The sequence below is a fragment of the Arachis ipaensis genome, chromosome B2 (genome assembly GCF_059453495.1).
Source record: "Arachis ipaensis isolate K30076 ecotype BB chromosome B2, ASM5945349v1, whole genome shotgun sequence".
Taxonomy (NCBI): domain Eukaryota; kingdom Viridiplantae; phylum Streptophyta; class Magnoliopsida; order Fabales; family Fabaceae; genus Arachis; species Arachis ipaensis.
In genome coordinates, this window is record NC_142437.1 from 5,964,785 (window position 1) to 5,989,044 (window position 24,260).

General features: G+C 35.1%; 4 protein-coding genes across 8 annotated transcripts; all 4 read right to left on the reverse strand.

Moving 5' to 3' along the window:
* Positions 1-14: 14 nt before the first annotated feature.
* Positions 15-5,156, reverse strand: LOC107624089 (uncharacterized). Of its 3 annotated transcripts, XM_088504659.1 has the most exons (5): positions 4,105-5,156; positions 2,985-4,007; positions 2,388-2,890; positions 2,011-2,083; positions 15-1,704 (listed from the first exon to the last, which is right to left on the reverse strand). In XM_088504659.1, the coding sequence occupies exons 1-3, from the start codon at positions 4,612-4,614 to the stop codon at positions 2,558-2,560; spliced, it is 1,866 nt and encodes a 621-aa protein (XP_088360785.1). In that variant the 5' UTR covers positions 4,615-5,156; the 3' UTR covers positions 15-1,704; positions 2,011-2,083; positions 2,388-2,557. The 3 variants fall into 3 exon arrangements, with proteins under 3 accessions (XP_088360785.1, XP_088360786.1, XP_088360784.1); XM_088504660.1 differs by having other exon boundaries at positions 15-2,083; positions 3,108-4,007; XM_088504658.1 differs by having other exon boundaries at positions 15-2,083.
* Positions 5,157-5,578: 422 nt separating this feature from the next.
* On the reverse strand, positions 5,579-7,375 carry LOC107624145 (vacuolar-sorting protein BRO1-like). Its single transcript, XM_021115267.2, has 2 exons — positions 6,971-7,375; positions 5,579-6,876 (listed from the first exon to the last, which is right to left on the reverse strand). Exons 1-2 carry the CDS (start codon positions 7,373-7,375, stop codon positions 6,532-6,534), a joined length of 750 nt encoding a protein of 249 aa, XP_020970926.1. The 3' UTR covers positions 5,579-6,531.
* Positions 7,376-7,386: 11 nt separating this feature from the next.
* On the reverse strand, positions 7,387-9,965 carry LOC148572904 (vacuolar-sorting protein BRO1-like). The gene is made up of 3 exons (XM_088504673.1): positions 9,638-9,965; positions 8,172-9,268; positions 7,387-8,085 (listed from the first exon to the last, which is right to left on the reverse strand). Exons 2-3 carry the CDS (start codon positions 8,886-8,888, stop codon positions 7,387-7,389), a joined length of 1,416 nt encoding a protein of 471 aa, XP_088360799.1. The 5' UTR covers positions 8,889-9,268; positions 9,638-9,965.
* A 2,392-nt stretch (positions 9,966-12,357) lies between these two features.
* LOC107624184 (uncharacterized) lies at positions 12,358-18,464 on the reverse strand. 3 transcript variants are annotated; one of them, XM_088505907.1, is made up of 6 exons: positions 17,844-18,464; positions 16,176-16,780; positions 15,855-15,919; positions 15,507-15,624; positions 13,035-13,145; positions 12,358-12,915 (listed from the first exon to the last, which is right to left on the reverse strand). In XM_088505907.1, the coding sequence occupies exons 1-2, from the start codon at positions 18,221-18,223 to the stop codon at positions 16,750-16,752; spliced, it is 411 nt and encodes a 136-aa protein (XP_088362033.1). In that variant the 5' UTR covers positions 18,224-18,464; the 3' UTR covers positions 12,358-12,915; positions 13,035-13,145; positions 15,507-15,624; positions 15,855-15,919; positions 16,176-16,749. The 3 variants fall into 3 exon arrangements, with proteins under 3 accessions (XP_088362033.1, XP_088362032.1, XP_088362031.1); XM_088505906.1 differs by having other exon boundaries at positions 13,035-15,919; positions 16,176-16,244; positions 16,341-16,780; positions 17,844-18,367; XM_088505905.1 differs by having other exon boundaries at positions 13,035-15,919; positions 17,844-18,408.
* Positions 18,465-24,260: the final 5,796 nt, after the last annotated feature.

Genomic DNA, 24,260 nt, shown 5'->3' on the forward strand with positions numbered 1-24,260 from the left:
TTTGGATTTAGTTATGGAACAACAGTTTCATTGTAAATTCTATTTTTTTAGCATAGTTATTTAATCTTGATCATAAAATAACGTGCTAGTTCTGGCATTATACAACTATTCTCATATTACTACTAATTTCAAAAGAAAAATTATAGAAATTAACTTGTTTAGTTTTCCTCCATGGTAGTGTTACTGTGGTGGTCTCCAGCAAGCTTGTCCCCTCCAATGCCAATGTTACTACCTCCTATTTATTAGCATAATTTCATTGGAAGAGACTGTGGTGGTCTCCAGCAAGCTTGTCCCCTCCAATGCCAATGTTACTACCTCCTATTTATTAGCATAATTTCATTGGAAGAGACTGCATTGTAGGCAGCATGATGATAGTGTATGAATACACATGTTATGAATAGTGACAACCCATCTGAGGAGTTTGAGATGCTGAAAATCCACTAACTTAAAAATCTACTATTAGAAAAATAATATTATAGATTAAATACTTATATTTTAGTTCAATTCGTTTGATTTTTCGAATAAACCAAGCCAACCATTAAGTTTAGACTCATTTTGAAGGCTCTACTTGCAACTATGCATTTTCACCTTTTTTTTTCACCTTTTTTTTTTCGTTAGGAAAATATTAACGATTCATTCTGTGATTAAAGATTGTATTCATTAGAATAGTGATAATACTACAATATTTTCTTCTTTTTACCCTTATTATTCATTATTTGCAACTCTACATAAAAATTCAGTGTCTTTTATAATTCTATTTGGTAGATCTCTTTTTTTGTCCTAAATGGTTAATTATCAAATTTAGTGTCCATTTTTTTTAAATAAATAAAAGACCCCTTAGATGGCGTGTTGCCTTTTTTTGTTGTGTTGTCTTTTGTGTGAATAAATATTGACAGAATTAAATATTTACTTTAAATACAATCTTTAAGCAATGAATTGTTAATATTTTTATAACGAAAAAAATATTTGGTGAAAATGCGTAGTTGCAAGTAGAGCCTTCAAAACGAGTCTAAACTCAATGGTTGGCTTAGTTTACTCGAAAAATGAAACGAATTGAACTAAAATATAAGTATCTAATCTATAATACTATTTTATTTAATAGTAGATTTTTAAGTCAGTCAGCATGTCAAGAGGGTGCCACTATTCATGACATGCTTATTCATACACTATCATCATGCTATCTACAATACGGTCTCTTCCAATGATAATATCATTGGAGGTAGTAACGTTGGCATTGGAGGAGACGAGCTTTGCTGGAGACCACCACAGTAACATTACCATGGAGGAAAACTAAACAAGTTCATTTCTATAATTTTTCTTTTGAAATTAGTTATAATATGGGAACAGTAGTATAATGCCACAACCAGCACGTTATTTTATGATCCAGATTAAATAACTGTGTTGGAAAAAATAGAATTTACAATAAAACTGTTGTTCCAAAACTGAATCCAAAGAATTGTCACACACATAGTAGTTCATAGAATACTTATGTTCAATTATATTACATGTTCAAAATCCGAAATCTTTTATCACTACTTTTCTTTGTGGGAAGAGTGAACTATATTCAAATTAAGATATGAAAGAACTATATACAAAAGTTTAATTTACTCTCAAATTTAATTTTAAAACTCTCCAAATTTAACAAGTTACTCTATCTCATTCATAATTCCATGAACCGGGATAATTGCATGGTGTCTACAGCACCTGTGCCAGTGCAACACAACACATAATACATCCAATTATTTTTTTTTGTGACTATAATCCATCCAATTATTTAATCATTAGAAAGATCAATAGAAAAAACTCTGAGATAAAGCATACCATAAAATGATATAACAAATTCGCCAAAATCTATTTTCTAATTCTATTGTATAAACATGCCTATTATCACTATTCTTTGATACTAGAATGTATCTTAATTTTAGTGAGTTGGCTGGCATCAAATCTATTTGAACATTTTGTTATTAAAAATAAGATATATATATTAGAGCAAAAAAGAATAGGCTGTACCTTTTATTCCTCAATTTTTTTTTTCATTATGCCAAACTATGTCCTGCAACCGTGAAGAGAAGTTTTTTTAGAACTGCATATAAAATCAGTAATGAACAAGGTTAGCTTCAATAAATAACAACTAGGAGTATATGCATTTGTTTCTAATTTTCAAAAAAGTGATTTTACAACAATTTATTATTATTATTATTATTATTATTAAACCAATTGAAATTTAATTTTAATCATAAGCCATTATAATAATTAAAAAGAAGAAAACGCGAAAGTACCAACATTTTTAGTATTAAAAAAAAAGCAAATGAGACATAAACTACGAAAAACAATGGTTAATTATTAGGTGATTAATATTTTGTTATTAACAGAGCTAAGAAACATGCCTTGTGAAACTCCAGTGTGTAGCCACCAGTTTTCCTCAGCTCCACCACGTGCAAGGAGGGCGCCACTTCGAAAACCTAAATAAGTAGTTTTCTATTTTAGAAACCAACATAAAATCTACTATGAGGATTGCTCATCTCCTCCAATGCTAATTCCTAAAGTTCGTCTAGTTTCAGTTTATGCTCATGTTACTGAGGTCTCTTGGGAGCTCATCTCCTCCGATGCGACTGATACTGCCTCTAAGGTTGGTCACAAAATTTCCATCCTTAATCATGATAGGGCCAACCTCGGAGAGAAGGTCCAAGCATGGTGGTAGACAACTCTTTTGAAGCACGGATTGAGCCATACAATACCCTGATAGAAATTGTTCAGTGACATCAGTAGGAGCAGTTTCAACTGCGTAGGTTTTCATCTTCTCCTCAAGATATTGAGGTATTGAGGATGGAACAAGATTCTCAGGCCCAGATGTCAACAGAGCATAAGCTTTCTGATAAAGCAGAGTAACCTACATCATCCCAATCAAACAATTTAACAAATCAAGATTGACATCAATCAAATGCGCTAATGAAAAGCTAGATAATGATACATAGAGGATATACAGGTAATGATGATCTATCAGAACGAGAATGAGGAAAATTCCATTCCAAGTCGGCAATCTGAGCGGATATTATCTCATGCAGCATCCTGGCACAGTTTATGGACAAGTCAATGGTGGCAGATACCTTCTTAGCCTCAAGAGGCAGTCTGAAAAACCAATGTGAAGCATCATTTAAGGCGTCCTTAGCAAGGCGATGGCCTTGGATGGTGGTGAGATCGCAGGAGAGAGCAATTTGGGTGCAGAGGGCTCCCAGGTTGAAGAGAACAGAGGCCTTCTCGAAATGAATATGGTGCTGAGAAGACTTCTGTTGTGGGTTGAAGGCATCGTACCAAACAAAGATAGGCGGATTAGGCAAGTCAGTCATAAGGAACAAAGGCTCAATCATGCAAAGGCATTTGAAATAGTGGATGAGGCAGTCACGGCGAACGGGTAGAGAGAGGTCATCACGCAGCATTTCACTACGCAATTTGTTTAGCATTTGAAGAAGGCCTTCTACTCTCTCTGCCATGCTCTCAGAGTATTTGAAGACAAAGTAGTTGCGCAGAGTCCCGTAGAGGTCTAAGGGCTCAGTCTTCTTCAAAGGAAATGCCAGAATATGTGACGGAAACGAAGATGAGCGGATTGCGAAATTTGTTGGATAAGGAGGAGGCATGTCCCATGGGTTAGCCACCAGCTTTCCACCATCCATAATCTTGAAAGGGCTGTACTCGAAAAGGATGAGGTCAAGGTATATTCCTTGTTGCTTGGGTCTCCAATGGTACGCCTGGCTGCAAATCCCTCCAACTAGTTTTTCAGTGACAGATTCTGCATCATGACCAACAGGACAAGATTGGAGCAATGAGAATGTATCAGGTAGCTGGGATTCGGGTAGGATGGATGATCGCGTCTGACGAGCCTGCACCTGAAAGTATTTCTTCTTATGACGAAGATGAGGTATCCAAGTTTCGTCAAATGAGCAGACATGTTTGATTGCCGCCGAATCACCAAGTATCAGATCACATGCTCTCTGATAATGCTTAAAAATCTACATCATCAATTCATCATCATCATCATCATAATATTAAAATTAAAAATCTAAAATGAAAAAATAAATGTGAAACCAATCAAGAGTGAAGACTGACCGATTTAAACGAAACGGCAATTCGATGCTGTTGGAGAGCGGGACTGGCGACGGCGTCGTTGTTGTTGTTGTTGTTGTCGTGGAGTTGTTGCTGTAATTTGAGCTCGGAAGCCTGAGCGGAGAAGAGGCGGTGCAGAGCCTCGGCGAAGACGAGAGTCAAGTCGAGGGTGGCGGAGACGCCCTTGGCAAAATCCTTCCAGAGTTTGAAGAAGAATTTGGCGGCGGCATTGAAGGCGTCCATTGCAAGGTGACGGCCAAGGGCGGTGTTGTGGTCGCAAGAGGCCCCAATCTGGCTGCATACGGCGCCAAGGTTGAAGAGAACAGCAGCCTTCTCCAATTGGATGCTGTTGCGCTGCGAGGAGACCCCATCCTCATGCTCGGGGAGGAAGGCGTCGTACCAGAAAAAGGTGATCGGGTCGGAGCCGGCGTCGACGTCGGAGGAGACAGCCGTGAAGAGTGGGTCAACCATGCAGAGACATTTGAAGTAGTGCATGAGGCAGTCACGTTGCATGGAAAATGAGAGGTCCCCAAATCGCTCCACTATGTCCTTGCGGCATTTGTTTAGGGTTTCGAGAACGTTTTAAACTTTCTGTGCATCGCTCTCTGAGTATCTTGTCGCTGCCAAGTTGCGTAACGGCCTGTACAGCTCCACCGGATCAGTCTTCTTCACTGGGATTTTCAGCACCCTTTCTGGATTCGGGTTCGGGTTCAACAATCTCTGATTACCGTTGCTCATAGCGATGGCGAACCAGGGTAGGATTAGGAATGAGTAAATCGATGAAAATCTGAATTGGATTTGTAACTTCCGCACCCTCCCGTTCCTCTTTAACCTATCCAATAAAACATTATTTCTGTTTTTACTAAAACGGGCCTAAAGACACACCTTGGATTGGAGAATTCTTGTTCAACAAAAATCCAATCTACCCGAACCAGAAATAAAGCTTGGAGGCCCAAACACAAAAATTTATTCCTATTTTTATATATTTATACAATGGAGATAGTAGAGGTAGAAATTCTGACGATAAAAGCGAGGTTGCTAGTGGTGATGGTGGACTTTTTTTTGTATTTAACTTTGGAAAAGGAGGGTTTAACATTATAAATAAAACCAACACTAAATTTATGTTAGTATTTAAGATGCTTTTTAGCAAATTCAGAAATCTTATCCCCCTTCTTTTTAATTAAGGGTCGCGTTGGCTTTTGAATAATTGCGTCCAAATGTGTTAATCTACACTCACCAAATCATAGTTTGAGTTTCTCTGCGCCAAATTAAACACCAACTATAATTAGCAAATTTGGATAAATGGGTCAACAGCAATAGCAAAAGATGTAACACTACAATATTATTTTACATGGTCCAGATAATATATAAACTGCAAAGCAAGATAATCCGACTTTGGGGATTATCATTCTTGATACTAGTTCAACCACCAATAACACCAACCTAGAGAACAAATCCTGCTTATATTAGAAAAGGTAATAATAACAGTAATACATTCTGTAAGTAATTTTTTAATGATTAGTAAGCATAAACAAATAAGAACATGCATACAAAAATAAAGCACCAAGCAGATAGATAGTCAGAATTGAAAGGATTAGACATGAGCAGTGCCTTGGGTGACTTTGGATCCTCGCATCTATACTTTCCATCCGGACCAATTCCAAAGATATTTCTTCAATGCTGTGATAGGATCCCTGCCGGCATAGTGTGCCTTCTCAGCTGCCAAAGCAGAAACAGATTCTGATTAGTAATTATTCAGAGCATCGCACAACAATGATAGTTAAAATACGAGTACGAAAAGATAGGAGTACAAAGATGGTAGGGCATGTTAAAAGGGTAGGAGATCCTTTACTTATTTGGCAAACCAATAAGCAATTATATATTAAGTGATCAAGAGAACTACTTGCAAAGTTATAGGCATTTACAAGAAGTCAATGAAAAAGTCAGACCACTTCCCATCATCGACAAGTTAAGCATGCACAAATGCAAGAAACTTAACGGCCTTTAAGATGGGGTGCACACATCAAAATCTATATGACCAAAACAAAATGTAGTCATGCATAATGTAACTACAGATAAATGCAAAGGATCATGATCATTTCCATAAATAAAGATTATATTTAGAATAAGCACTTAATAATGTCAAAATTTATTCACACGAAAACAACATGATCCTTAACAAAAAAAAATAAAAAATAAAAAAGACAACACGCCACCTAATCTCTATTATTTTGAGACATGCTTAAGGCGTCTTTTATTTATTTAAAAAAATGGTCACTAAATTTGACAATTAAGCATTTAAGACAAAAAAGAGATCTACAAAATAGAATTATAAAAAAGGCATTGAATTTTTATAGTTGCAGATAATGAATAATAAGAAGGATAAAAAGAAGAAAATATTGTAGTTAATATTTAATTCCTAAAGTTTGTCTAGTTTCTGTCTATGGTCATGTTACTGTGGTCTCCTGGGAGCTCATCTCCTCCAATGCGACCCATATTGCCTCTAAGGTTGATCACAAGATTTCCATCCTTAATCATGACAGGGCCAACCTCGGAGAGAAGGTCCAAGCATGGTGTTTGACATCCCTCTTGAAGCAGGGATTGAGCCTCACAATACCCTGAAAGAAATTGTTCAGTGACATCACTAGGATCAGTTTGAACATGGCGGGTTTTCATCTTGGACTCAAGAAATTGAGGTATCGAGGATTGAACAAGATTCTCAGCTAAAGGCCCCAATGTCGACAGATCATAAGCTTTCCGACAACGCAGAGTAACCTACATCATCCCAATCAAACACTAACAAATCAAGATTGACATCAATCAATTGCACTAAGAAAAAATCAACTGAAAAGCTAGATGATATACATACAAGATATCCAGCTAATCCAGCTAATGATGATCCATCAGAATGAGAATGAGGACACTTCCATGTCAAGTCGGCAATCTGAGCCGCTATCATCTCGCGCAGCATCTGGACACAGTTTACTGACAAGTCAATGGTGGCAGATGCATTCTCAGCCTCAAGCTTCCACAGTATGGAGAACCAATATGAAGCGTCATATAATGCGTCCATGGCAAGGCGATAGCCTTGAACGGCGCTGAGATCGCAGGAGAGAGTAATGTGGGTGGAGAGGGCTCCCAGGTTGAAGAGAACAGAGGCCTTCTCCAAATGGATGTTGTGCTGAGAAGAGTCCTGTTGTGGGTTGAATGCATTGTACCAAACAAAGATAGGTGGATTGGGTGAGGTAGTCATGGGGAACAAAGGCTCAATCATGCAAAGGCATTTCAAATACTGGATGAGGCAGTCACGGGGCGAACGGGTAGAGAGAGGTCATCACACTGCATTTCACTGCGCATTTTGTCTACCATTTTGAAAAGGCCTTCTACTCTCTCTGCCTCGCTCTCAGAGTATTTAAGGGCAACATAACTGCGAAGGGACTCATAGAGGTCCAAGGGCTCACTCTTCTTCAAAGGGATCGGAGGCATAATTGACAAAGACGAAGAAGAGAGGATTTCCAAATTTGTTGGATAAGGAGGAGGCATGTCCCAAGGGTTGGCCACTAGCTTTCCATCATCAATAATCTTGAAAGAGCTGTACTCAGAGAGGAGGAAGTCAAGGTATGGGATTCGTTCTTGCTTCGGTATAGACTTGTGCTTAAGCTTCCAAATCTCTCTAACTAATTCTGCATCAAGATCAAGAGGACAGGATTGGACCAATGAACTCCAGCAACAAATCCCTCTAACTAATTTTTCAGTGGCAGATACCGCATCATGATCAAGAGGACCGGATTGGATCAATCTGTCTGTTTCAGATAGCTCGGATTTGGGTAGGATGGATGATCGCCTCTGATGAGCCTCCACCGTAAAGAATTTCACCTTCTGATGAAGATGAGCTATCCAGGTTCGGTCAAATGAGAAGACATGTTCGGTTGCAGCCGAATCACCTAGTATCAGATCATTTATTCTAAAATAATTCGCAAAAACCTACATCATCCTCATCATCATCATCATCATATTGAAAATCTAAAATAAAAAAGTAAATGTAAAATCAATCAAGAGTGAAGACTGACCGATTTAAACATAACGGCAATTACATGTTGTTGGAGAGCGGAACTGGCGGCGGCGTCGTTGTTGTTGCTGTCGAGTTGTTGCTTTAATCTGAGCTCCAAAGCCTGAGCGCCGCAGAGGCGGTGCAGACTCTCGACGAAGCGGAGAGTCAAGTCGAGGGTGGCGGAGACGTCCTTGGCGAGAACCTGCCAAAGTTTCAAGAAGAATTTGGTGGCGGCATTGAAGGCGTCGATTGCAACGTGACGGCCAAGGGGGGTGGTGCGGTCGCAAGAGGCCCCAATCTGGCTGCATACGGCGCCAAGGTTGAAGAGAACAGAAGCCTTCTCCAATTGGATGCTGTTGCGCTGCGAGGAGACCCCATTCTCATGCTCAGAGTTGAAGGCGTCGTACCAGACAAAGACGATGGGGTCGGAATGGGAGTCGGAGGAGATAGCGGTGAAGAGTGGGTCAACCATGCAAAGACATTTGAAGTAGTGAATGAGGCAGTCACGTTGCATGGGAAGGGAGAGGTCCCCTCGCTCCACCATGTCGCTACGGCATTTGTTGAGGGTTTCCAGAACGCTTTCAACTTTCTGTGCATCGCTCTCTGAGTATTTTCTCGTTACCAAATTGCGTAACGGCCTGTACAGCTCCACCGGATCACTCTTCTTCACTGGGATTGCCAGAAGCCTTTCTGGATTCGGGTTCCGGTTCAACAACCTCTGATTATCGTTGCTCATGGCGACGGCGAACCAGGATTGGATTAGGAATGAGGAAATCGATGGCTAACCTTGCTCATTACTGATTTTGAAACTATCTAGTTGTTATTCCGCACCCTCTCATTCCGTTTTTTTCTTTGTCATTGTCTGGGCCGGATAACCCAGCCCAAACATTGGCGGGAATTCCACTCCTTCTTCTCCAGCTGCTGTGCGCTCCTCCGTGGTCTTCAATGATGGTTTCTACTCCATGGTAGCCACCATTCATGCCTGAGATGCCATTGAAGGTCTGAAAAGGAACCTCTGATCTCCCTATTCGCCGAACATCTGCCGTCACCCACCGCCAGACCACCGTCGCCAGCTCCCTTATACCGCCGTAACCTTCCCTCTCATTCCTCTTTAACCTATTAAATTATCCAATAAGACATTATTTCTGTTTTTAGTAGAACGGGCTTAAAGACACACCTTGGATTGAAGAATCCTTCAACAAAAATTGAATCTACTAGAACTATTAAGAAAACTTGGAGCAAACACAAAATTTTAACACCGAGTTTGGACTCGTTTTGACAGCTCTACCTGCAACTATGCATTTTCACCAAATATTTTTGTTTCAGAAAAATTTTAACAATTCATTCCAAGCTTAAAGATTGTATTTAGAATAAATACTCAATTCAGTCAATTTTTATTCATACGAAAGACATTACGATTTCTCAGTTACCAAACAGATTGAAAATAATATGTAAATGTTTTATTTGGTGGAGAATGATTGTTACCTAAAATGACATTGCAAGAAGCAAGCGAGACTTTTTGGAAAGGAAGAAATCACGTTGGACAAGAAATATGGTAAGGGAATGGTAACACTTTCTCATTAGAAAGCTTGAAAGAAGAAAAAATGATGTTAAAAAGATCGTAGTGATGGTGATGAGGTACGATCGTATAATTATTGGAAAGCCAACGCGACTCTTAATTAAGAAGAAGGGGAATAAGACACCTGAATTTATTATTACTAGACAATGTAATTTTTCTGCTAAAAAGCATGTTAAATACTAACATAAATTAATTTAGTGGTGGTTTTATTTATAATGCAATCTCACTCTTATCATCGTAATTTCTACTTGTATTATTTCCATTTGTGTCCAAATGCATTACTCTACACTCACCAAATCAAACACTAACTGTAATTAGCAAATTTGGGACAACTTCAAGGTAAATGGATCAACAGCAATAGCAAAAAGATAATCGAACTATGGGGATTATCATTCTTGATACTAGTTCAACCACCAATAATACCAACCTAGAGAACAAATCATGTTTATATTAGAAAACGTAATAATAACAATAATACATTCTGTAAGTAATTTTTTAATGAGTAGTAAGCATATATAAATAAGAACATGCATACAAAAATGAAAGCACAAGCAGAGTCTCAGAATTGAAAGGATTAGACATGAGCAGTGCCTTGGGTGAACTTTGGATCCTCATCTATACTTTTCGCCATCAGGACCAATCCCAAAACCTTTGAAAAGAGGGATAATCTTTAGAGAGAACTATTGCCATACCTTTAATTCAGACGACAAATAAAATGAAATGAAAGAAGATAAAAGAATAGCAAAAATAATTACCTGGTAAAAAAACAAGAGGCAAAAAGAAGAAAAGTATATTTAACTACATGCAGTAAATAAATTGCTGTCAGGTATGTCTAGACACTTTATTAGCATTTGAAGGCCAATGGAATATATTTTTCAATAGAAGATCCTTTTTATTTAATGTCACAACCAATGAAAAAGATATACTACTGAAATGATCACTTTATTCAACCCGCTGTAACCACCCTTTAGCACTATAATGCTCTAGCGGTTCTTGCATAATTTTGAGCAGACGGCCAGAAATACAAAGAAGAGAGGTATTAGAAGAATTAAGAATAAAAATGTAAAAGCCAAAACTTAGATTTGATATTGTATCCTTCAAAATATATGGCTCCAGAAGCTCCAAAAATGTTTCTAGAAAAATATTTAAAATATTTCAAGTGTTACCCAATTGAAGCAGGAAAAGGATATATTTGAAATGTGAGAACACTTCAACAAACTATTGATCTCTTCCTAACCAAAAGAATTATTGAGGCTTGTGCACACAAAGAGAAATAAAGTGCAATTCTCTTTTATGTGATGCAGAATCAAACCGAGAAATTAATCTGTTCTCCAATTCTGCAGAAAAATAGAAAAGGGATCATGGAACGCATTACTAAGGGAATCCAAGAGCCAAGAATTAAAACAATCATGGGTGTGCTGCTGCTAAATATCTTGGTCTATGTATATCGAAGGTAAAAAAAGATGTCAACGAAAGGCATGAAAACTTGCTATGGCCAAGGTAATGGTCAAAAAGTAGAATTGTGTTGATATTGAATTATGGGCCTCAATGGTTGGTTCATTCATTTATTATAAATATTCTAATCCCATTAAAAAGGATCAAATATTCCATGAGATCAAATCCTTTAAAATTGTTTATATTAAGATCATACTTTATTTAGAATAGATAAGGAATAATAAAATCAAAAATCAGAAAAAATTAGACACATAGGAATGACGTGTAAATGTACAATTACTTTTTAAAAAATCACTTACCATCTTTTCCTCTGCCCCTCATTCTTGATGATGCAATTAGCAATATCTTTTTAGGTTAATTTCAATTTTATGATATGCATTTGAACTTTCTGATTAAGAAACTAGGTTTTGAATAATTTTTTTTTAATTAGTATTTTCATTTCTAGTTAACAAAGTTGTATGAACACATGCTATTTTTGTTCTTGATTTGATGAATCCTTGTTGGTTTGGATACCACTTCCTATTGTTTTATCATGTTAATATTGAATTTTGATGAAGTGGATCATATTTAAAAATTAGAAAAAATGACAAATCAATCTCTGACTTTTTTATCTGTTTAAGTGATAACTACTAACATCTGAAGATCAAAATCCTCTTAAATACCCTTAGAAAGAAAGAGATAAGACAGTGTTTAGTTAGTGGGTTTGTCCATCTAATACATAGACATGGTGGTACATGTCTACCGTTTGGATGGAAAGACACAATTTTTTGAAGGAAACAGTGTTACACGGTTGCACACAATAGACGTGTGTTTTGTCTCTTGAGTAAGTTGAGACACACAATTTTTATTCATTTCTACCTTTAATATTTTGTGAAAATTCCCCAAATCTACTCTCCTTCTCCAACCCTTCCCTTCTTCTCCTTCACTCTCACCAACATGCTGTCTTTTGCTTCTCTCCCATGACAACAACTCTCTCTCTCCCTCTCTCCCCCGTATTTAAGCCATTCACAGTGTTTTCCATGTCATCTTCCTGCAAATTTAGGTTTTGTTGTTTCTATATTTGAGTTGTTGAAAATATTGGTAGTGACTGAAAATATTGGTGTTAATGTGATATGGTGTTGATGATGGAAAGAGAGGAATAATATTGACTTTTTAATATAATTGTGATTTGTGTATTATGTTGTGTATTATTTACCAAACAAACCAAGAAAAATTGTGTATTGTTATGTCTATGTCTATTTGTATTTCCATGCAGTATATGGCATTAAACCCTCCCGAATTCCATCTGGCCTATAAAGTTGGGCGTAAACAAGCAATGTAGCCTTAGTGGTAACCATAACAAAGATTTAGCATATTCAGTAGATGATACAGAAAGGATGTCACAAACATCTGAGCTTCATACCACCAATGCAGTATGATGGGTGACAAATACAACACCTCCTTCAACCAAAGAAGAGCCCTTGTTAAAGAGTTTCCAAGGTACATCTCCCCCAACAACACCTCCCATCATGCTACTTATACTGCTGCATGAGGCCGTGGAGCTCCCTGGAACAAGGTTAAGCACTTCCACCATATTCATCAGGATGGAATGGGGAAGCTGACAGCACCAAGCGGACAGATACAGTGCCAAATCCATTGATGGGGCGTTGGGTTGAGGCATCTCAGCAACGAGGAGTATAGGGCGAAGTCCGCAAAGGGTGAATGCTTCCTCTGCAATCGCAGATCATGTCTGCAAAAAACAAAGCTGTTGATTATGAAACCAGACTAAGAGGCTGATTGGTTACAACATGAGATAGTTCCAGAAACAGGGGTGCAAGAGCAATTGGAACTCAAATTCATAAATCTTACCTAGGCAATTGAAGCAGCCTCGGCAACACCACTATCATAAAAAAATAGAGGTTAAAGCTCCATCAGATCACCTAAACTGCTATTGAACTCCATTAAGGACTGTCATAGTTTCTGCTCATTGGCCATGATAAAGGTCAAATAGTAGAATTGAGCCTTAAGGGTTGGAACATTCATTTATTACAAATATTCTAATCCCAGAGATCAAATCCCTTAAAATTGTTTACATTAATATCATATTTTATTGAGAAAAGACAAGGAATAATAAAACCAAAGGTAAAAGAAATTAAATAGGTAGAAATGCTGAGAAATAACCCATAAAACGTATACGTACCATTATGTTTTAAATGCGAGGGGTTTAAAGGGTGTCAAAAAGTTGGAAATGGTGAAAAATTTTATGAGAAAAGATAAGGTAAACATGTTAGGATTGATAAAAACGAAGAAATAGGTGGTGAGTAAGTTTGATGTAGTGCAAATTTAGGAAAATGATGTGAGTTGAGAATTTATGGGATCGGATGGTGCTTCTAGGATTTATTGCTGATGTGGGACGACATGATGTTTAAGTCGAGTAATTATTATAAAGGGGAGAGATGGTTGTGTGTGAAAAGGGTGTTGACAAATAATAATTTCAATTGTGCAATTTACTCGGTGTACGGTGCACATGCTAGAGAGGACAAACTGACTATGTAGGAAGAGTTGAGTTTTATCTATTTGGGTTATGTCAAGTCCCAATTTGCTACATGGATGACTTTAACCGTGGATGAGAGGAAAGGAGCCAATTCATTATTAGCAGTAGCGGAAAAGCGAAAAATTTTAAAAGCTGGTGAATTTAGAGACAAATGACCGCAAGTTTACTTGGTTCAGGATCAATCGTATAGTCACATTGATCGGGTGTTGGTTAGTGTAGAATGGGTTGAAGAGTTTTCTAAGACGTAACTTAAAAAGTGGTAGAGAAGTTTATCGGATCATTGTCTGTTGATGGGTTTTGTACTATTATCTAGAATACTTTGCTAGAAAGGAATAACAGAATATTTAAAAATAAAAAAGTAGGTGTTGCGAAAGTTATCAACAAGTCGATTAAAAACTACAAAGAATAGATTAATTTTGATCCTTCTAATTGTTGATGACAATACCGATAATTACAGTTTAATTTTCTGTTTTGTTACCTAATAACTTTATACTTTCTAGCTGCTCCATCTTATAAAAAAAATGATAAGCTTATAATAATAGCTAAACCCTATATATTTTTATAGAAATGTTTGGGGTACAATAATAAATAGCCAAAACAGTCTAAATGTATTTAAAACTAATTTTTTTAAGCACTTCATGGATAGAATATACCCATTGATATAACCACTTAGGAATATATGCAGATAAAATCAAATATGACCGTAATTTGGATCCAATCCTCACAATTTTCATTGGATTGGATCGCATATGATATCCACATTTTTAAGGGTCTCGCAAAACAGAAATTTTATTTAGAAGCATATTTCTATATAAAATAATTTAATAAAATTATTTTTCACATTTTAAAATTTATTTATTCCTAAAATATTTTTAAACAAACTTTTTTTAATAACAAAATGAACAATAACAGGAGGATCTCACTGAACAGAACCAAAGAACAAGTGAACAAGTATAATCCATGATATCTAATTCTTTTAGACATATAAACAGTAACATCACACAACAACATATTACAAAACACAATTATTCACAATTCACATATATGAATATGTTTACCTGCAACACTATTGTTAAAAAGGAAAAGTACTTTCTCAGTAGCAAAGAAAAGTAGAAACGACTCACTGTCTGCTTCAGCCAATTCTAAAAACAGTTAATATACTAATTGTTTTTCATTAATTTCATCTGAAAAACACCACAGAGTGCACCATTTGTCAAACAATACTCACTTTATGATCCAAAGTGGATAAACTTCTTAGCGCAACAAAATACATAGTCACCACTCACCAATAGATGGAAGGATGAAAACATACTGCCAACCACTATACTTGATAGTCGGTAGTAGTTTATGCTTGTAGGTAAATAACCTAAACTAAAATCATGGGTTAAATAAGTAATGAGTGAGCAAGGTAGAATGATCATGACAATAACAGTTTATAAAAAATAAAACACCAGTCACAATTCATAAATGATCATGACATAGCAGTTTCCTCAATTGAGAGCCTAAAATTCTCTCTCCAATTTCATTAATAGAATCTGACTACAATGCCAAAATATACTACCATTGCATCTCTAGTTTCTTCAGATCCAATAGAATATAAGTAATGAAGGCAATGTGACTACACATTTTTAACTCCATTCTAGTAATGTAAAATCATAGGCTGATGCTCTTAAGTCCAAAGTCACATATATTAGTTAATTCTTATTGATTACCATTGCATTCATTTCCTAACTTCTTAATCTTCCAGTCTGAGTTAGAACAAATAAAGCATGATACAAAGAGTTTACCGAAATTCCATCAACACAGATATAGGGGCCGATTCTCAGATGAACATAAAGGCCACTTAGTTGCTGCATCAGTCTTATGAACTTCATCAAATTATATTCCACTCAAAATAATATTGCACTGATCAACAAACAAAAGATTTATTAATACTGCACTCATAAGTTCTCTACTATCTATGCAATCTAATAATTCAATGCGCACGTGTAAATGGATGCACTTTCAAATGCAGATCAGGGAAATGTCAAGCCAACCATTATGGCATCACATAATGATTTTGAATGATTTCTAATGAACATGAGCAAAAGTCTAGCAACACATCATGCCTTCTTCTGTACTAAGAATTAACAAACCTGTACGATATAGAGGATGTGGCTACATCAACCTGTTTTCCAGCATCATCAAACAAAGCTCGCACCTGAAAGAACCAAATCGAAGATGTTAAGCAATGAGGCAACAAAGCAAGTAAGTATTTATCTTAGATCTTTCATTTGGAGAATATGGGGAGTACCACTTTGTGAGCCTCACTTTTCATTGTCAATTTATGAGAAGCACAAAGTGAATCCGAAAACAAATTTAAAGAAATCAAAAAGCAAAAATTAGAAAAAAAAAATAAAAATAAAAATAGACAATGTGTTTATGATAAGACTATAGATGGAACAAATGACTACCACCTTTATAGATGGAACCATAGCAAAAGCTTCCTCCACAGTTTCTGGGCAAAGATTACCAAGGACACACAGCTGCAACAAATTCAAGTAAACACAGATTTCATATATCATTATGAAAGGTGAAAATTTGTTCCTAAACATAATTCATTAAGGGAACAGAGATATTACCTCAAACTCAGCCAATTGATATCGTGTAAGAATTATGTACGTTTTTAAGGATCACAAATTCACAATTTTCATGCAAAGGTGTCGCAATACCACAATCCACACACACACACACACACACACACACAACACGTCACAAATTCACAATCCTCAACTCTAATGTTTTTAAAAGTTTCAAGCTTCTTAATTCTCAACTCCACATAATGGATTGTACACTAAACTCGTCTGTAAGGTAAGCTTCTTAAAAATATTTGCAGTGTTATCCAATTGAAGCAGGAAAACGATATATTTGAAATGTGAGAACACTTCAACAAACTATTGATCTCTTCCAAACCAAAAGAATTATTGAGGCTTGTGCACACAAAGAGAAATAAGAAGTGCAATTCTCTTTTCTGTGATCCAGAATTGAGAATCAAACCGAGAAATCAACCTGTTCTCCAATTCTGCAGAAATAGAAAAGGAATCATGGAACTCATTACTAAGGGCATCCAAGAGCCAAGAATTAAAACAATCATGGGTGTGCTGCTGCTAAATATCTTGGTCTATGCATATCGAAGGTCAAAAAAGATGTCAACCAAAGGCATGAAGAACTTGCTGTGGCCATGGTAATGGTCAAAAAGTAGAATTGTGTTGATATTAAAGTATGGGCCTCAATGGTTGGTTCATTCATTTATTATAAATATTCTAATCCCGCTAAAAGGGATCAAATATTCCATGTGATCAAATCCCTTAAAATTGTTCACATTAAGATCATACTTTATTCAGAATAGATAAGGAATAATAAAATCAAAGATCAGACAAAATTAGAAACATAGGAATGTAGAAAAATAACACAACGTGTATATGTACAATTACTTTTTAAAAAATCATCTACCATCTTTTCCTCTGCCCCTCATTCTTGATGATGCAATTAGCAATATCTTCTTGGGTTAAATTCAATTTTGTGATATGCATTTGAGCCTTCTGATTAAGAAACTAGATTTTGAATAATTTTTTAGTTAGTATTTTCATTTCTACTTTACCAACTTGTATGAACACATGCCATTTTTGCTCTTGATTTGATTAATCCTTGTTGGTTGGGATACTACATCCTATTGTTTTGTCATGTTAATATCGATTTTTGATGAAGTGGAGCATATTTATGATTACAAAAGGAACTTTTCATGATCTGCGGTGTTTATAGGAATCTAATCCGAAAATTACGGATATGGATCCCATCCGCAGGGCTATAAGAAATTTTATAAGCAAACAGATGCTCACAAGTAAAATTTTATACTATAAAGAGTTTTGCTAACAAGTTCCCTTATAGGGCACTTATTAAGAATACTAAAATAGAAATTCTGTATAGAACAAGTAAACTTTTTAATACATTTAAAATCCTTGAACACTTCAGAACCTTATACTTTCTATAAAAAGTTTCTATTCTTGTATTCTTAATAAGTGCCCTTGGCAAAATCCTACCATAAATTAGTGTACTTCGCTTCAGTGGCAAAAGAAAAAATTTACCTCGTTGCCGGCCATATCACCAATTCACCATTGCCCGGGTGCATGTTGATGTCTTCGTCGCCGGCCTCGGCATTGCCGAGAGCGATCGTGACGTCATGAAAACCGCTGATGGCGAGGACGAAGGCGCCGGGGACTACTAGATGGACAGTGATGTTGAAGTCGACATAGGTGGAAAAATTCCCATTCTGGTCGTAATCCATGACGATCGGGGGAATCGCTAACACCATCATCACCACCTTGATGTCACTATCCACCTCGAAGTCCCCCGTCGCCTCGTCCTCGCCATAAGCGGCTTTCATGGGGTCGCCCTCGGCCTCGGCCTCGCCATCAGCTAATTCCGCAATCGCCATAGCAAGAAGTCTGTTGAAGCTGCTGCTCATTCTCGTGCTCCAGAATCAATGGGACTTCACAATTCATCAAGCACTTCGCCTTCAAAAACTCTGGAGAACAAAAAAACGATCTGTTCTTTCTCCTTCGGTGAGTGGTGTTGTTGTAGCTTGTTGCTTAAAATGAGGAGGAGGAGGATGTGGTGGTACTGTGCTAGTACATTAGTTGAGATTTGAATTCAGAGAAAATCGAAACCAGGGAATGAGATAGAGAAAGAGACAAAATATCATTATCGTGTGTTTGTTTGAGGTGAAGATGAGAGGAAGGAAAAGGAAGGGAAAAAAATTGAAAGGAAAATAATTATTTTTTTTGTTTGATTGAGAGGAGAAATGGGAGAGAAAAGAAAATGAGATAGAAAAATATTGGTAGAATCTACTAATTTTTTTTTTCTCCAACAATGATTTTCTCTCTACTTCCAATATTATCCTTTTATTTTTTTTAATATATTTTATAATATAAGAATAAAATTGTCTTATATTATTTCTTTTTTTTTTATTTTTTTTTTATCCAAATACATCTAAAAAAATAAAAATTTACTCAATTTTTTTCTTTTTTTTTTTTTTCCTTTTTATTTCTTTTCTCTCTATTTTTTTCCTTCCAACTAAACATATAGAGAGGTGTATATACAACCGAATAAGATCTTTGTTCACAAGAGTATCCAATGGCCTAAGCGTACAATGTGTATAATGGGCTAAATCTTAATAAACATCTCATGTTTTAAAAAGCTAATTTTGGGTTCACCAAAATTCGAACTCTTAACCTTTCGGATCTGGAACTCTAATACCATGTCCTGAAATCACTCATCCTAAAAACGTAACTTGACAGGACAATGTAACACTAATAATCATATCTCTAATACTTTTTAAACCTTCATTGGCTCCCTATACTTTCTCTAATGTTATAACAGTTGATTGCATTCATTGTAATAATTACATATTACAAAAATTTTGTGAATTATGCACGTTAATGAGAACTTTTTGTTTTTAATATTGGAGTGGTAGTGGTGTTTTTTTTAAATGTAGATTATTGGGGTGTTATACTCAAATGTGGAATTGTTTAACTAGAGAAGCAGAAATCGGACCATCCAATTTCTAGAAGTATACAAATCGGACCGTCCGATTTGTAAAAGTACAGAAATCGGACCGTCCGATTTCTGAGAGGTACACAAATCGAACTGTCCAATTTGTGTTAAAAAAATAAAAAATTTTAAGTACAGAAATCCGACCCAAGAATTTATGTACTTCCACAGTTTTAAAAAACACAAAAAATTACAATATTAAGATATATCACCACTTTTACTTCCATAACAAAAAAAAATTAGCCTTAATATGATTCACCATATTAATATTTAAATTGCTTTATCTATCATGGTAGGAATGACAAATAATAGAATATTTTATAATAAAAGATAAATTTCAAATTTAATAATAATAAAAGCATATCTTATATTTATTGTGCAGGTTGATTTCATTTTATAGTATATAATTTTTTCATTCTTCATATGTTTTTAAAAATAATTTTTAACCTTAAAACTTCCAAAGAGCACAAGGCATTTTTTTAATAAAAATTTTGGTTCATCTCAATTTTGTAAGTGTTCGATTCATATTCACAATATAATTTTTTTTATAAGCACTGCTTTAGTTTTTTACTTATTATTTTATATTTTATATTTTTTCTTTTTACGAATGAAATTCCTCTTCTCCTTTCACCCATTAAGTAAAGTCTTGAAGAAGGAATGAAAAAGACAAAAGGATGGATAGATTAGCAAATTCTCCGAATAAACTCCAATCAATAAATCGGGTTAGTAGCTCTATCAATTCGTATTTGTGAGAAAAATAAATTTCAAAATTTTTATGACATGAACGGTGGTTTTAGAATGTATCATTGACACTATATTAAACTTGCATATTTTTGTGATAGGAGCCCTGCGGATTCTGAGTTCTAACATTTCCAAAGCTTCTTGACAAAAAAATAATTACTTTCTCTTTTAATTTGCTTTTTTTTTTCTTTTCCAGAGTTTTGCCTTTGGCTCTAAAGCATCCCGGGTTTCATCTTTTTCCAATGGTTGAAAGTTGAAACTTGGAACAAAGTCAATTTCATTCCCTAGTGCTTGTTTTAGTGCCAATAAGTTGATAAAAAAATATATTTTTTAATAAATATATTTTTTAAAATTTTTTTGAGTGTGTTTAGTAAATTTTTAGTAATAAAAATAAAAGTATTAAAAATAATATTTTTTTAAGTTATTTACATTTTTTTAAATAATTTTTTTCTTAAAAAAATATTTTTATATAATAAATAAACAAAAAAATATTTTTATATTATTGTTCTCAAATATAATAGATAAATAAAAAGATATTTTTGTATGAGATATTTAAACTAAAATTATTTTTACTTTTGCTAAAAAATCTTTAGAAAAAATATAACTCAACAAAATTATTTAAACTAAAATTATTTTTCACTCGGATATGACTAATGTTTTTCTTTAATCTGCAATCTATATGGTAAAATTCATTCCAAAATTCTAAAACCAGAACAACTTAGCTAACAAGTTCATAATTTTAAAGTAAATTCCAGGTTCGATTTTGCTTTGTCGAGTTTTCATCATATAAATCAAGTTTCACCATTTTAACCAAGCACTATGCATTTGAGGCTTGGTGTTACCATATTAGAACTTATTTATATTATACACATTTACCCTTTTCTTCGTTGTGCTTTTCAATATCCATACACTCCATATAGAGATTTCAGAGGTACTCATTACACGAAACATAAATTATGTAATTTAGTGGAATATATTGTAATTCTGCAGATTACTCTGCATCTCTATTAGACTATATTGTAATAGAGGATGGTATAATATGCAAGTTACTCCACTTGAGCTGTTGTTCAAGCTGTTACTTTCATCCCAAACATAAATTTCAAAAAAACACTTGAAAGGATTTGTACTCCACTTCAAAAAAACCTCTTTATAGTGTAATTACAGTCTTATTGGTGCTTATATGTGAACAATAGGTAAGGGAGGCTTAATGTAATGCTAGGGAGAAAAAAAAATTGTTGAAATAATTCAAAATTATCTTATTTAATATTTATTTACGAGAAAGTTTAGGGAGTCAGTATTTTTATCAAAATTTGGCCAGCAAAAAAAAGTGAGTAATCTCATATCATTAGATAAAATCTCACACCATTAAAAATACTAATAATGATTAATTAATGGCTACAAAACACACAATTTGCTGATTTCTAATACTCCTCTTTATTTATTACAGAATGTATTAAATAAAACAAAAAATAATAAATTTTAACCCTTTCTTGACTAATTTTTTTGTTATAAAATATTTTCGATTCACGAATTAGTGAATTACCCAAACTCAAATACTGGATTTATCCAATGACACTAATGATGACCATAATACTCTCAGAACTCCTCTATGCAACCAACATATCCAAGGTTTGTTTAATATTTTTTAGGCTTTAGATTATACTATTTATCTTAAGTATGTAATAATTAGGATAAAGCACATTTACACAGCTACAAGCCTTCTCATATTTTGCATAAGTATGTATTTGCTAATGCATGTGATGATGTGAAATAGGTACATTTGGGTGTAATTTTATTGTATTTCCTGTTTCATTCTGTCTGTGTATTGATACGGTATTTTACAACCACACTTATTAACCGGAAGTGTATCGGGTCGTACCAAGTAATATCTTACGAGAGTAAGGGTCGATCCTACGAGGATTGATGGACTAAGCAACAATAGTGTTTGATAGGCTTAGTTAGACAAACAAAAATTGGTGTTGAGATGCAGTATAAAAGAGATTAAACAATATAAAAAATATTGAAGAAGGGCAAGTAATTAAGTTGGAAATAATATATGGAGAGGGCAGTTAAGGCTTTAGAGTTATCTATTTTTTAGATTGACTTTTCTTATTAACTATTTTAATTATGCAAGATTTAATTCATGGCAAACTATTTATGACTAGACCCTAATTCCTTAGACTTTCCTAGTCTCCTCTAAAATTCATCAACTGCCAATTTCTTGGTCAATTAATTCCAATTAGAGGGTGATGATCAAATCCTAGTTTATATGCCACAAGAATCCTAATTATTCAAAGATAAATGGATTATATGTCACATATCCCGTTAAATACAAACAATTAGAAATTCAGGATAATATGTTTTCAAGCTATTGTTCAAGTAAAGAGTTTTTCCAAGTTTTACAAAAACTCAAATAGAACGTGGGTCATACTTCCGTTCCACCCAAATTCATAAAATAAAGAACGAAAACAATTATTGAAATATAAATCAAAACATGAATTAAAATAGAAAAATAATATTATCAATCCATATAATAGACAGAGCTCCTAACCTTAACAATGGAGGTTTAGTTGCTCATGGAAAAGAGAAATTAAGGATTCAGGTAAAAATGTACCCCCTTTGCAATCTGATGGCATCAGATCCCTTTTTATAACTAATCCTAATAAATTTAAAATCTAATATTTAAAATTAAACTTAAAATAATATCTTTTCCTAATTTAAGATTTGAATTTAAATTCAAATTAATTAACAAGTCTTCAGCTGATGGGTGGGAGCCACTTGATTTGTCCATTCTGCAGCTTCTAATATGTGATTTCTGGGCTAAGAACTGGGTCAAAACAGCCCAGAAATCGCCCCCAGCGTTTTTCTATATTTTCTGCACGTGGCGCATGTGACGCGTCCGCGTCGTCCATGCGTTCGCGTCATTTGTGAAGATTCCAGTCCACGCGATCGCGTCAGGCACGTGATCGCGTCATTTCGATTTTCTCCATTCCGCGCGGTCGCGTGAGCCATGCGTCCGCGTCGGTATTCGTTGGTCATCTTCTTGGCTTCTTCTCTTTCTCTGCAGAAACTCCATCAAATTCCGCCAAATGCTACCTAAAATAAACAGTATTGCACAAAATTCAAAATAGCATCCATAGTGGCTAAAATATAATTAATTCTTAATTAAACTCAATAAATTAGATGCAAATTCACTAGGAAAAGATAGACAATATACTCACGCATAATATATCTTGTATTAAACGTGACAAGGTATTGTTATGAACCTCTGATTAATTAGAGTCGGTAATATGGAGTTCTTTAAAGTAGGAAACTGAAGCTCATCGCGAAAAAGAGAGTTAACTTCAATTAATTTCTTCAGTTTAGCAAGCAGTATTCCAATAAGAAAATGTTGTATCCACATATAGCTGCTCATTACTTTTGCAACTTTCATTTAAAAACAAAAATTTTAACTGTGTAAGCTAGAACATGTTAAATAAATCAAAGAACCAAAATAAATTTTGTTATTCATATATGATGTTAGACTAGGAATTTAAGAATGTAAACTGTTCTTGTATGGATACCTGGAGGGAGAGCTCGGTCTCTGGGAATCGACGCCGAGTTGTTATTTTCGGTGCCGACCTTTGAGCTTTGTGGTAATCCGAGCTTTACTCCAAGAGGATGTCCAATCGCATAGAGCTTTGAGCAAGAAATAGGGGGAGTGTACCTGCAAAGGCACTCCGAAACTTAAGTCAGTATTCTGTATTATTCGAACTTACTGAAGAAAATACTTTACCTTGCTTTATATGATGGACCTTTCGTCTGTTACGCTTTTGGCATTAAGGTCGGTCTTAAAAATGGTGGATAACGTATCCGAGTTATGTGCCGTTTGATCGTCGGTTATGATAGAAGCATTTATCTACCCGAGTTATAGCTCATAAATGGACGAGCTATAACGGATGACGCCGAGTTATAGCTTGTAAATAATGATCATATCAAGTCTGATTGTAATGTATAACGCCGAGTTATAATGTAAAGTGCCGAGTTATAGTGCATAATACCGAGTTATTGTATATAATGCCGAATTATGATATCGGATTTGTAACGGCCGTATCATAGCCCCCAAGCTTAGCCTGACTATATTTTGATAAAGCAGGTTGAGTTTTTTTAGTTATAACTCGGCGATTTGAGTTATAGGTATGGAGCCCCCAGATCAACTTACTTTATTAAAA

Excerpts from the sequence above, each read along its gene's own strand:
- LOC107624089 (XM_088504659.1), bottom strand. The coding sequence starts at position 4,614 with ATGCAACGTGACTGCCTCATGCACTACTTCAAATGTCTCTGCATGGTT. Across the intron at positions 4,008-4,104 it reads TTGCCGTTTCGTTTAAATCG|ATTTTTAAGCATTATCAGAG; the intron begins GTCAGTCTTCAC and ends TTGATGATGTAG. Across the intron at positions 2,891-2,984 it reads CTGATAGATCATCATTACCT|GTTACTCTGCTTTATCAGAA; the intron begins GTATATCCTCTA and ends GGGATGATGTAG.
- LOC107624145 (XM_021115267.2), bottom strand. The coding sequence starts at position 7,375 with ATGATTGAGCCTTTGTTCCCCATGACTACCTCACCCAATCCACCTATC. Across the intron at positions 6,877-6,970 it reads CTGGATTAGCTGGATATCTT|GTTACTCTGCGTTGTCGGAA; the intron begins GTATGTATATCA and ends GGGATGATGTAG.
- LOC148572904 (XM_088504673.1), bottom strand. The coding sequence starts at position 8,888 with ATGAGCAACGATAATCAGAGGTTGTTGAACCGGAACCCGAATCCAGAA. Across the intron at positions 8,086-8,171 it reads TTGCCGTTATGTTTAAATCG|GTTTTTGCGAATTATTTTAG; the intron begins GTCAGTCTTCAC and ends AGGATGATGTAG.
- LOC107624184 (XM_088505907.1), bottom strand. The coding sequence starts at position 18,223 with ATGAGCAGCAGCTTCAACAGACTTCTTGCTATGGCGATTGCGGAATTA. Across the intron at positions 16,781-17,843 it reads GTGATATGGCCGGCAACGAG|AATTGGAGAACAGGTTGATT; the intron begins GTAAATTTTTTC and ends CTATTTCTGCAG.